The 12,864-nt window shown below is 40.2% G+C and overlaps 1 protein-coding gene across 1 annotated transcript in view; it reads right to left on the bottom strand.

Annotated features, from left to right (window-relative positions):
• The window catches only part of LOC117480544 (regulating synaptic membrane exocytosis protein 2-like), a 53,536-nt gene that overhangs the window by 17,175 nt on the left and 23,497 nt on the right, over positions 1–12,864 (bottom strand). Inside the window, exons 2-3 of the mRNA XM_034127882.1 lie at positions 1,217–1,427; positions 541–552 (exon numbers count right to left, since the gene is read on the bottom strand). Of these exons, the coding sequence (XP_033983773.1) occupies positions 541–552; positions 1,217–1,427 (223 nt within the window). The remainder of the gene's footprint in view (positions 1–540; positions 553–1,216; positions 1,428–12,864) is intronic.

Here is a 12,864-nt window from a genome sequence, read left to right as displayed (position 1 = left end):
GAAGAGAGGTACAATTGGAATTCCAAAATGATGCTTACATTGGCACTCCGGTGTTGAGTTTTGCATAAAGGACTACAAAAGGTCAAAATCTTTGCAGCAGATGGCTACGTCTAAAAAGGCTGGATGCCACCATTTCCAATATTGCAACACCATCGTTTATTTCATTATACTCTCCATGCCTAGTAAACAACCATCTCTTTCAAACAAGCTAGGCTTTCTGTTTCAAACTTAAACATAGAAGACAGGTCTTCAGGGTTACATTTTTCACAAAAAGGACATTATATATGACTATTTTAACAGTCTGAGTAATACTTCCCATGATTTTAATTGCATATTACCCTCTTTTTTTTCATTTAGCTAGTGTTTATTCAGAGTTGATCCCAGCATACAATGGTAGACTCACAGTCAGACACTAATCAGTTGTTTTGTTTCATGTCATTCTTGGCTGCTGTATGTGTACATATACATATCACAGTATTTCATGAACAATGTGTGTGTTGAGACACAGTCCCAAGAAACGCAGTAAAAGGATTTGCTAACCACTTTGTCCTCCTGTTGCAATTCCATGAGAGCAGGAATGCAGCAGAAAGAAAGAAATAGGGAGACAGAGGGGGAAGGGGCGGCAAAGATAGGGAGGGAGAAATTGTGAGTGGCATTAGTAGGTCCTGGTAGTACTGTCACATACTCAACAGCAGAGGATTGGATGGCATCGCATAAAAAACGTTCAAGCTCATGATTCAAATGTAAGCAGTCTAATACTAAAAGCTTTGGCTTAGTCTGTGGGGAGGATTCTACAGAGGTTAGTTAGGCACTGGAGTGCCACATTATACAATAACAGCTATGAGGGTCTTTTATGGGAAAAGAAAAGGAGGAATAGTTCCCTCCAGTGGTGAAAGAGCATAACTATAATTTACAGTAAACATGAATAAGACATCTGGAGCTGTGAATGAACACATAAGAGTGAATAGATTTAGAATAAAGGCATGTCATGCAGAGAGTCTCTGGAGTAGATGTTGTTAATCTGGAAAACATTAGTTGCCATTAGAGACACCGCTGGCTCTATTCCCAGATTAAGATTCCGCTGCAATGTTTCATAACCTTGGATTTAAAATAGTAACATCGGGAGAAATCTGCCTGAGGGGGGGGGACATCTGCATGTGTGTGTGTGTGTGTATGTCCTTATAAATGGGGTACCGTGCATGCAAGCCAGTGTTACCTTATTTGACCGCAGAGACACTCGTCCTCCGCACCGAGCACAGAATTTCGTTTGGCAATATGAACAGAGGTGGCCACAGCCATCGGCAAACTTGGTTTTGTGGCATATCCCGCAGGTTGGGGCTTCGCTCTTCAGGTCCTGAGCCGGCTTAGTCTCCTCCCCCATCTTCTTAACCTGGTCCTTATACGATTCAAACTGCTGGTGCAACTTCCTGTAAGCCAATGGGAAGGACAAAGGTTAGGAAAAATAGATACGGTTTGTAACCTATAAAAAACAATGATGTATATGATTCTGTTCATTTCTTTATTGCTTCTTTGTATAGGGAATATACACAGGTATATAGCAAGAGCCAATGCTACATAGGCCTGTATGTCAGAAGAATCTGGCCACACATAGAAATACAAGGATTTATATTCAATATATTGGGATTTATTGTGTTTTATTAGACGAGTAGGATCTTCATTTCCATTTATCACAGTAGGTAAACAAATTAGGTACATTTTAGACAAATATGTTTATGATCTGAGTTAGATAACAATCTTTGTGCACCGGAACTATCCCTCCTTGCAACCAGTCTGATTTAGTCTTAATCATACTTACCTAGACAATAAGCCCTTATAATGATAATAGTAATAAATGATATTTCTATAGCGCTTTTCTTGAACCCAAAGACGCCGACTGACTGACTAACTGATAAAACCTTGGACTTGTTCAGTGTGAGATTGTGAAAGGTAAATCAGACACCATGACCTCAGAATCCTCAAAGCTGAGTGGCTACTTTGATAGTGCACCTCTCCAACAACGGGGTTGGGGGGTGGAAGGGATCAAATTTACTTTGCAAGTTTAAGAACATCACTTAATTCCACTTTCTCAGGTTCCCATGCGTTAAATGAATCATTTGCACCTGTGTTTCTATATCAGGACCAGGCCCAGACTGGCCATCGGGAGGACCGGGAGGTTTCCCGATGGCCTGGCCTGTTAAGTGGCCTGGCCGTTTTTTTTGTATGTATTGTGAATGTGAACGCAACACTGCGCAAATGTGGGTCAGCCTCACAGAGGGGGACTGTCTGTCTACATGATGTGGCCTGCACACATGGCCACTTCCATACCGATCATAAATCAAAGCCTTCGATTGGTTTCTGTTTGTCATTCAAGCTCGGGAGGGTGTGTGTATGTGTGGGGCGAGTGAGAGAGAGAGAGAGAGAGAGAGAGAGAGAGAGAGAGAGAGAGAGAGAGAGAGAGAGAGAGAGAGAGAGAGAGAGAGAGGAGAGAGAGAGAGAGGGAGAGAGGAGGAGAGAGAGAGAGCGGGCACCGGTTACTTGTATTTTTGTTGTTAGCATCTGGTTAGCTAGCTGCTCTAACAGATATAAGGAGCTGTTTCAACAACAAGGTGGAGGGAGAGTCCTCTGCTGTCAGACTGAGAGAGGCAAACAGCTCAGGTGAGGTAAAGGACTCTCTGAGTGTTTAAATAGTTAACTTAGTCTAAGTTCTCAGTGGGTCTCAAACGGTTTGGTCACCATTTATGTAAACACATATTTCCATTTGAGGGGGTAGTGACACTGATTAGTAAAATATGCATGAATAAAAAGAAAAATATGTTAAATAGGTGAAAAAAGGTAAGATAAACTTTAAAAACTTGTTGAGAGCTAAAACGAGTCTTTGCTGCTGCCTCAAAGAGGAGCAGGGGGAGAGGGGGGAGAGGAGGGAGACAGGTGACAGACACACACAACTATAAATGAACCAAAAATAAATAAATAAACAACGTTCCATCTTTTTTTTATATATATATATATATATTTTTTTATAAATAGTAACCCCTGTCCATATGTTTATTATTGGGTAGTAGATTTAAACTATAGGGCTATCACTATGGGGGGCAACGCTGTAAATATTCACAAATAAATCCAGCAAAACGGCACAAAAAAAGAAGAAAACTGGTAGTGGCCTGGCTAGGTGTATAATTCCCAGCCTGACTTATTGTCCCAGTCCGGCCCTGATCAGGACTGTTGTAAGGGTAGACAGAGCACATCCTAGGGCCATACTGTTGGATAATGACATTACCAATACAGACCAGTTACTTCTCTACTGGAAATATTTGGCCATACACACACGATAGCTCCTCATCCATTAATCATTTGTCAGTGAAGTTCCATACTTGTATTACCACTTGTGTCCTATAGATGGCCCCCTACCGATACAGTACACCTGATCTTGTACAGTAGATCCTTAACTCCTAACGAGTCCTGAGAGGCTACTAAAAACTAACCTGCATGAACTCTTCACATGCATTTTGTATGACACATGTCAATTGAGCATCTCCTTGGAAACTAAACACTGGGCTGACTTCATAATATGGCGATTAGAATTGGTTTCGACCCACATATCTCCTGCAACATTCATTAGCACTTGTGAATTATTGAACAACGCTATCCTTTTACCACATACAGCTCTGCGTTTGAGATGAACGTGCTTCCTTTACCCACAACCAGACCTTTCAGGCCCAAATGTAAGGGCCACACATCACCTGCAGACCATCTGTGTGTGCGGTTGTGTGAGCGAGTCGCAATGCCATCTAAATATTAGATAGAGTGCCATTGAAATGCCCCCCTGTTGTACCCACTGAGGGATTAAAGGGCTAATTGTGTCACAGCCTTTGTGTGTTTACCAAGCAGAGATTAGTATGTATCCTTGTTTAACAGATCACAAATCTCATTTACTGACAGCAGAGTGATGAAGACACTGTCTCCGAGGATCACGAAAAGAAGACCACAAACAATCTTGTTTTATTCTCTCTTAATCTCCCTTTACACTCAAACATTTACAGAGACATGAGCTCGATCCCAGGCCGCTACAGGCCACACTGCTCTATTGACAGACAAGGTCAGTGAGAAGAGCTGTTTAAGATAACCAATGATTACCTCTCATTTTCTCTGTATCAGGTCACCTTTCTAAAGCTCAATCCCCTCTGTGGGGGGCTAAATAGAAGTTATAAAAAGCCATTTCTAAAAGCCATTTTCACAGGTGAGTTTTACAGGTTTGTTTATGTTTTTAAATATGTTGATTCTAAGCTGCCAACTGAGGCAAAATTGAATGTAACAGAAAATAAATGAGTTAAAAAAACATGACTATAAAAACACAGTAAGAGTAAGAGTAGATTTGAGTGGGTGCAGGCAGCTGGTACACAGTGCCCATTCCAGAGAGGGTTTGCTTATTTGGTCAAACACGGTCAAATGTAGGTGACACTGCTGACGAGTAATCATACGCTGCTCATTGTCCCATCCCAGGCTTGCGTAACGGAGCTCTCTTACCTCTGGGCCGCACCATAGCAGCTACACAGCCAGTAACCTGAGCCTCTCTCTTGGACATATGACAGACCCAACAGCAGCGAGGGTCAACTACACGCTCTCTGCAAGCTTCTGGATTCCACTTGTGCCACAAACTGCACACTGTCTGAGCTCAATTTTAACTCCTCCATCATCCCATGTTGGCACCGAGGGCATAGACATGGCAGTGTATTAACGGGCTTGTGTGTGTGTGTGTGTGTGTGTGTGTGTGTGTGTGTGTGTGTGTGTGTGTGTGTGTGTGTGTGTGTGTGTGTGTGTGTGTGTGTGTGTGTGTGTGTGTGTGTGTGTGTGTGTGTGTGTGTGTGTGTGTATTAATAGCGGCCATTAAAAAGGAAATTTGCACCTTGTGTTTATGTTTTAAGCACTTCACAACCATTATAAATAACTACAATCTTTTACCTTAGTAAAAGTATTACCCATATTAAAAAAAGTTAGTTAAGTAAAAGTACAAAATTATAGGCCATTTTCACATGCCATTGCAGGTAACACAGGTGTAATTGATTATAATTAATAATGGTACGGTTCCATTTAGTGTTTCACAGACATTCCATTGAGCCAACTTGTACAATGCCAGGCATGGCCCACCTAAATGGACAGAGCCATAATTAATGTAATTAATTACACCTGTACACCCTGCAATGACGTGTCAAATGGCTGCTGTGAAAATGGCATAAAGAACTTAAAGTATCAAAACTAAAGCAGAATGGCTCCTTTCAAATAATTACATTATTATAGAATAACATTATTATTGTGTCTGTGCAAGAGCATTTTAATGTTGGAGACGTGGAGCTAATTTAGCATTTTAGCATAAGCATATCCTATGTTGTAAATAGTAACTAATATCAGTAACAGTAAGCATCAAATACATATAGTAGGGTACAAAAAACAATATAAGTAAGAGCAAATGTACCTAGCATTAGTTATACACCACTGTAACATTGTATAAGAAAGCTTTCAAGCTCTTAACTTAAAGCTAATTTAAGCTAATAGCAGCCACTGGGCATAACGTCAACAATAACATAATTAAATCATACCCAAGCCCTGGAAATATGTTTTTATGTCTTGCAAGCTAGCTAAAAAGTGCATATTTGCACACGAAACAGACGCAAGTGTAATGTTTACATTGGTTCTGCTATCGTTTGCTCTCCACACTCTTCTGATAAAAAATATCTGTTTTTAGCTTGCTAGCTCTACTGTCCAAGCTAGTTGCTAGCTTTGTGTGGCTGCTGCCTTTTTCCATATGTATACATATCACGTATGGAATGCATTCAATTGAGTTACACCTGTGCTATTTCTACTATGACAAGTCAAAAATCACTCCCCTGTTTATGTTGTTGTGGATATATACAACTAAATAAGTAATTTTGTTTGAATTCTCCAAAATGCACTATAGTTCGATATTATATTGAGTAATTAATTTCTCCTTTTTTACAGTTTTCCTTAGGTAGATGGTAGGTGCTATGTAAAAGTATGTGACTTCTTGACCTTTTTCTGTCACTTGTTACTTTTTCATTAGATGGATTATTCTTGCAGAATTATGTGTGTGCAAATAACCTAAAATACTTTTTTTCTTCTTGACTTTAATATATTAGTATTGGTACAACCCCTCAAAGCTATACCATTATGGCACACCACTCCCATATTGCCACTTTCCACGCTTTATGCTTTTTACAAACACACTGAGAAATTGTGTAACATAGTTCAATATCCACTCAGGTCAAACATACTCTGCGTGCAGCTCCTGGGATTACCACTGTATGTTTGTGCCTGCTGTAAGGAGATCAGAAGGCGTCTGCACTATTACTTACGCGTCTGGCTCTGGCTCCTTGTCATTTTGGGACTTTTGCTGGGGCTGAAGGACGTTATTTACCAGCTCAGTGATCCCACTAAAGGGAAACCACCTGTTCAAATAAGCAAAGTGTGACTGGAACATCGCAATGAGTTATCATGGGAGAAAACAATCTATCCTGAAACGTTTTTGTTTAGGAAGAAGATCAGATTCTAGGAAGTGAACAACAGCAGGGACATTCACTACAACCAGCGCAGAAAGAGGAGAAGGTCGGGACACGGGCAGAGCGGCGATTAGTGGAACATTGACAACCAGACACAGTGTCAGAAGTAGAGAGGAAGATAGAAGAAGAAAGAAAGATGAAATACTTTGTGTCGAGGGAAGGAGAGAAGAAGCAGGAAAGCTCTACAGCCAATGGAAATGAGAGCTGCATCAAACGCTCAGCGAAGGGTAACAGGAGTTATTTATTCCAGCATGGTGTGCAGTAAGGGTCAGGTTATCAAACTGGATAAGCCTACAGGTGGATTTAGTCAAAAATGCAGCTATAGTTGGTGCATCTAGTCTACATTTGTGATTGGATTACAAGGCTGCACCAGCCAATCAGAGTGCAGATGATGAGAAAGGGCAGCCAGTTAAAAACCAGGGACAAGGGGAAAGGGTTTTGGGGGCCTGGCTATGATAAAGCTGGTAGAAAGGAAAAGCCGTCGTCACTGATGTCATGGAAGTCGGCTGTTTGGCGTCCAGCACATAATTCAACAATCTATTCAATGCTACTTATGTAAAGCTTAAAAAATTGAGCAATTATTGTGCTACCACAGCTGCTTTCCATGACATTAGTGACATTCATTTCGTTTTCCTCCCAGACAAAGAGGAGAAAGCCACATGAAGCACACAGCACCAACTGACAGGAAGAAGTTTCAAAGCCTAGCACTCTGGGTAATGCAGTTCACTTACTGTGCCGGCTGAGGCTTTGGTTCTTCTTTGATCCTAAAACATAAAAAAATCAAAAAAAAGATGTGCACAGCTCAGTGCTTACAGAACACAAATAGATGATGAAAACAATGGGACACAAAACACTGAGACTACAAATGTGTATGACATAAATAATAATAGGAATAACATTCAGGATATTATAGATGATGCTTTGATGAAATGATGACAGTGGTAATGAAGAAAAAAAAACATGAACAAAAATGAACATTCAGAAAAGAAGGAAAAAAGTAAGAAAGGGTTCTGGAGCAACTCAAAATGGAAAATCATTGCTTCAAGTGAGTAACACCCTCTCTCATATGACAAATGTTACTTTTATTGCACTTTCTATAACAACAGGATAAATCCAATTGCTAGTCCACAATGCTACTGTTTATTTTCAGCATGAAGAGTTTTTTCGAGGAGAAATGTAAGATTCATTGTGGCCCCCATCACCATAAGCCCACCAGTTCTCAAAAATATATAGCCCAAGCAATCTATTAGCATTAACTATGTAAATGTTGCACAAATCCTCTTATGAGAAATATCTTATGAGACATAATAAGACTTAGTGATGGTCATCGTATTCTTCTATCGTATCAGATAATGTTCTAAGCCTTTATGTACTTAGCTGTCACATTTCAATGCCTCACCAAAACACAATGTGTATTACAGATTTATGACATGCAACAAATAACATATATTGCTGAGCTGGATTTCAAATAAATCTCCAAGACGAGCACACACATCAAACCAAACACACGATCCCATCCATCATTTCACTTGTTGAAGATAATAAACACACTGAATCATAACCAGAAAGCCAGACAATGGCAAACCACTATTTATAACAACAACATCTATGAGTTGACTTTCATTCTAATCACCATATTGGCTCCGACACAAAGCTAGAGTGTTGTTACAGCCCCATGTGCAGCGTCACTAAACAGTCCTTTAGTTATCTTGAAAAAGTTAAATAGGTGCAGCTCGGATAACCAAGAGAGCACAGCACTTAAACACGCACCACAACAACCACCATAAGCCAAACACAGACTGGAAGAAAAAAGAACTGGGATATATATAGAGAGGTAAATAGACTACAAACAAAACAGAAAAAGCACTTATTACTATTGTTAATTTAAAGGTCACCAATTGTGCAAAATCCACTTTTCCATGTCTTTGAAACATAAATATGTGGCCCCTCTGTGTGAAGGGATACGGAAAATTTCAAAAAAAAAGATTCCCTCTCTTTTTGTCCTGATCCATTTATATAAAAACCTGTCTGAAAATGAGCTGATCAGATTTTGGCCACTTTGTGATGTCACAATGTTTTTTTGGGTTGTGCAACCATTAGCCAATAACCAACCAAGGTAACTCCCGCCCACCTTATCACCGGAATCTCCTCCTAGTACAATTGTGTTTTTTTAAACCAATCATCTTTCAGAGGGGCGTGGTCAGCAGCAGCTCATTAGCATTTAAAGCTACAGACACCAAATCAGCACTTTGGGAACAGGGTTTAATTAGAGGGGTTTATGGCATGCTGCAATGCTATCTGAGCCAAACACTTCACAGCCATGTTTTGTATATATATCTGAGACCTATAATATATTGTTGAAAAAGAGTATAATAGGAGACCTTTAATGCTGGTCTTCAAAATACTGTAAAACATCCTCAAATTCAAGAATTCAGAATTTTGTTAAAATAGTGATACAATGTTAGCTGTTTTACCAATATCATATTCTTTAACTAGTAGCAGCTTTTCAAAATCATTAAATACAGTGCTTAATATAAATAAATACAATTAATATTGAGCAGAATTGAGTTCAGACTAATGGTACGGCCCTTCACCGCAGTTCCACTTTCTCATTAGGCCCAATGAGGGAATTATTTGTCCCCCCTGGTCTAGCATCTATTATGTTCTAACTGAAGCTGCCAGAGAATAGATTAAACAGAAAAGCACACGTCAGATCTTCACACACCTCCACCCGCTTATGTTAAGTGCATCTTCAGCTGAATATAGCTGCGTGAAATGGAATGTGTTAATTGGATTTTGTATCTTTCTGACATGGCAACATTTACTACTCCCATTCTGGATGAGTTAAGATTTTGTTTGTCAACTCATGCTAGTGCCAGTACTCATGAATAATTCCACCATAACAATTTCCCGGGGTTCAATGATTTTTGTATACTTCCAATTTTGTCCAGGGAACAGCAAAACCCAAAGATATTCCAACTACAAAAAGAAGGGCACTAGCAGACTAGGCCAAAACCGTTCGCATAAGTTCAAAAAGAATGCATGTATCTGCTCCATGGTACTACCTGTGATAAGAACCATGTGGGGCTAAAACTCTCCACTGAAAACACTTCACAAACGGTTACCACATCCTACTATCTTTACAAAATTGTTACCACAATGAATAAAAAAGTCTTCTGAAACAACAATTAATTAAGACAGAAATGAGTGTGCACACTTCATTAACTCCTAAAGCCTCAAAGAATTGCCATGCAGAGCATCAGAAAACAGACTACTTTATCTAGAGGAAGAGCACACCACAGTGAAATCTGTCTGTCTGATCTGTGTCAGAGTGGTGCGAGAACACACGAGAGAAGATAGTCCTGTGTACCCATCAGTCTCGCTGCTCTGTTTTCCGATGAGCCAGTCCATATTTATCCTCTCGCTGTGTTCTCCCGATGACCTGCAGCGCCGTTCTTTATTGATCCCATCAGCCCCGTCTCTGTGGTCGCATTACAAGCCTCATATTTATCTGATGGAGCCTGCTGCCTGCTGCCTGCCTGGACGGCTGCCGGACAAAGTGAATGTGTGTGTGAGTATCCGCCTGTGTGTGTGTGTCCATATCCATGTGTACTCATACGTGTACATGTGAGTGTGAGTGCACGGTGCATTATTGACACGGGGATGGTAAAATGAGTTAGTGTAAAATGTCAGGAGTGACGTATTCAGTATCACGGCCTGCAGGGCACATACAGTCTCTGCTTTCTATCTCTTTAACCTGCTTCACCTGAACACACACCATAAAACACAATAGTACAGAATAAGGGAAATGTTTGTGCAGAGAATCTCCACATCTCAGTGTATGATGCTCTCTTTTCTCAGGCTCAGAGAGGCAGTTTTAGGTCTTGGTTAGTCACACGCTGCTGTTATTTTTAGCCTTTGTTGTAATTGTGTTCTGTATTTGGGTTTCCACCTGCCCTGCTTCACTGGTGTTGCATGGAGAAGCATCCGGGTCTGAAATGACTGAGTCTGCACTGCTCTCTAGTGGACATAATGTGCAGCATGAACTTCTAAGAACTAGATTCCTGGAGTTCTGTCAGGGGGTGTGTATTGGTGTGTATTTACAATCAATTGCTGTGCTCCTGTATGTCTTTTGAAAATGTGTAAGTAGAAGAAATATAGGGGAAACTGAGCTGTTACTTCGAGTTAGAAATGAATTGTTATGCTGGGTGACATTCTAGTCATCTACAAATAACATTCACAGCAGCACTTAAGTCAAAAGAAAGTAGATTGTTGTTGCTGTTCAAGTCACTTTTCAGGCTAAAACACAAACAACCTAGTTCCAGATTATCATGTTTGGTTTTTCCCCCTGTTTGATTTTAAATCACATATCTTTGAATTCAAGCCATGCTTAACTTAGATCCTCTTTTAGCAAAAAAACAAGCAAACTGTCAAATTATGCTTTCTGAAATGTTTAAATGATTTTGTCGACATTTTATAGCCATAAATCAATAAGAAATCAGCACATTATTCATAATGGATAATAACCGATAGACATAAGAAAGGAATTATTGATGTATTGTCATATCATTCAATTACTTGATTTCATGTCATATTATGCATTTTTTTCTCAGTAACATTGTCAATATATGGATACAAAAACATATATAGAAATAACACTATAGACAAGCACAAACACCATCAACCGTCAAATGAGAGGAAAAACACATCCTGGACTGTATGCTCAAAACACCACATCTGCACTCCTTAGCACCAAAGAGCTCTGCAAAAGCAAAAAAACGACTCGAAGCAAACCAAAATGCACATGCCAAAACACATGGTCTCCCAGTAAATACAAACACAACTCTCTTGTTGACGATATCATTCAAATCAGATGGGATTGAGATCATTAGGAGAATTGGAGTGATGCATCTCCTTCTGCACAGACAGCAGGACGATTACACAGCAGGCTGTCAAGAGGACCTGAACATTTTAGTAAGATCCCAGAGATGTAATTCATCTGAGCCCCCTGAAGACATCTCTGCTAATAGGCAGAGCAGACACAACAAGAGGACGATTTGAAAAACCTCTCTATGTCTCTCTTTTACCCATCCCAATGCCACAGTTCTGTTAGGACAAACACATCGATGTGACGGCTGTACAACAAGTCCTGAATCATTACATTCCCACACACCCAGAACAAGGTTGGCAACATGTCACATGATCCACAGCAGGTCCAGCAGAGGCTAATGTGCATCTAATAGCTTCTGATGGGCAGCACAAACACAAGCCAACCTTCTTCACAGAGCTCACAGGCCGAGCAGAGGCACTGAGCACACATTCATTCATACTGAGTCAAAACATTCGGGGCCAAGTGTAAAAGGAGCTGACCAACTACAGAAGGTGAAATGAAATGTTGTATATGTGACTGCTCACTGCTCCAATCAATGCCTTTATGGCAACAAGGAACTCTTTTTTTGCAGTAGTGTTGGAAAAGATCTCACTGTTGGCTACAGATAGACACAGTAAACTGGCAGTGGAGCATAGAGTCGCTAAGAGACAGAGATTTCCCACAGCAGTTGGTGGAGAGCAAAACACATCTACATTTTGGCTTATTTTGACTTATTAAGGTGATATCAAGTCAATGGTGTCATAACAGCTAGTTACGCTGCCCCCATGGGGCCGAAAATGCTTTCTTTAAATCGAGTTATAAACAAGTCCACCTGCTACCACACATCTCTGTTAGTTAGTCATTTATTGTCTTAGCTTTGACTTATTTTACTCATCTAGTGTAATGAATATTAAAAGTGTGTAAAGTCTTTTTTTCTACTCTGCAAAGACTAAAACCCACACTTTGTGTAAGTCTGCCTCTCTATCAAATGGTGTATTTGTATACAATATATTCAGCCACATATTAAAACACACTTTTGTAAATCAACAATACCAATCTCTACCAATATTCTGTTCATTCTCTTACACAGTATTCTCTCACACTGTACTGAGCTTCCACACATGCCACCAAAGGCATAATAACTTTCCAATGACACCACCTCCCCTGCCCAAGGTATACAGGGCATGCCCAACAGTGACTCTGGTCTCCCTCTCTATTCCTCTAATCCTGTCTTTAAGCAAAGTGCTGCAAGCAAGTCAGGAGTATTTCCCTCTCAAGCATCAGCCAGATGTTGGTGGAGCAGCTAAAACAGTTGGCATGTGGGTGGCTAGAAAGTAGTGGCACTCTAGTCTGACTTTTCACTGCTGATGTCACTACCGTGAGCCAAAGGAAAGACTCAACAGCTAAATATCCCTTAAAGGT

This window comes from Trematomus bernacchii, unplaced genomic scaffold (genome assembly GCF_902827165.1).
Source record: "Trematomus bernacchii unplaced genomic scaffold, fTreBer1.1, whole genome shotgun sequence".
Lineage (NCBI taxonomy): Eukaryota > Metazoa > Chordata > Actinopteri > Perciformes > Nototheniidae > Trematomus > Trematomus bernacchii.
Note: the sequence above shows the minus strand (reverse complement) of the source record. Positions and strands in the feature narration are given on the sequence as shown.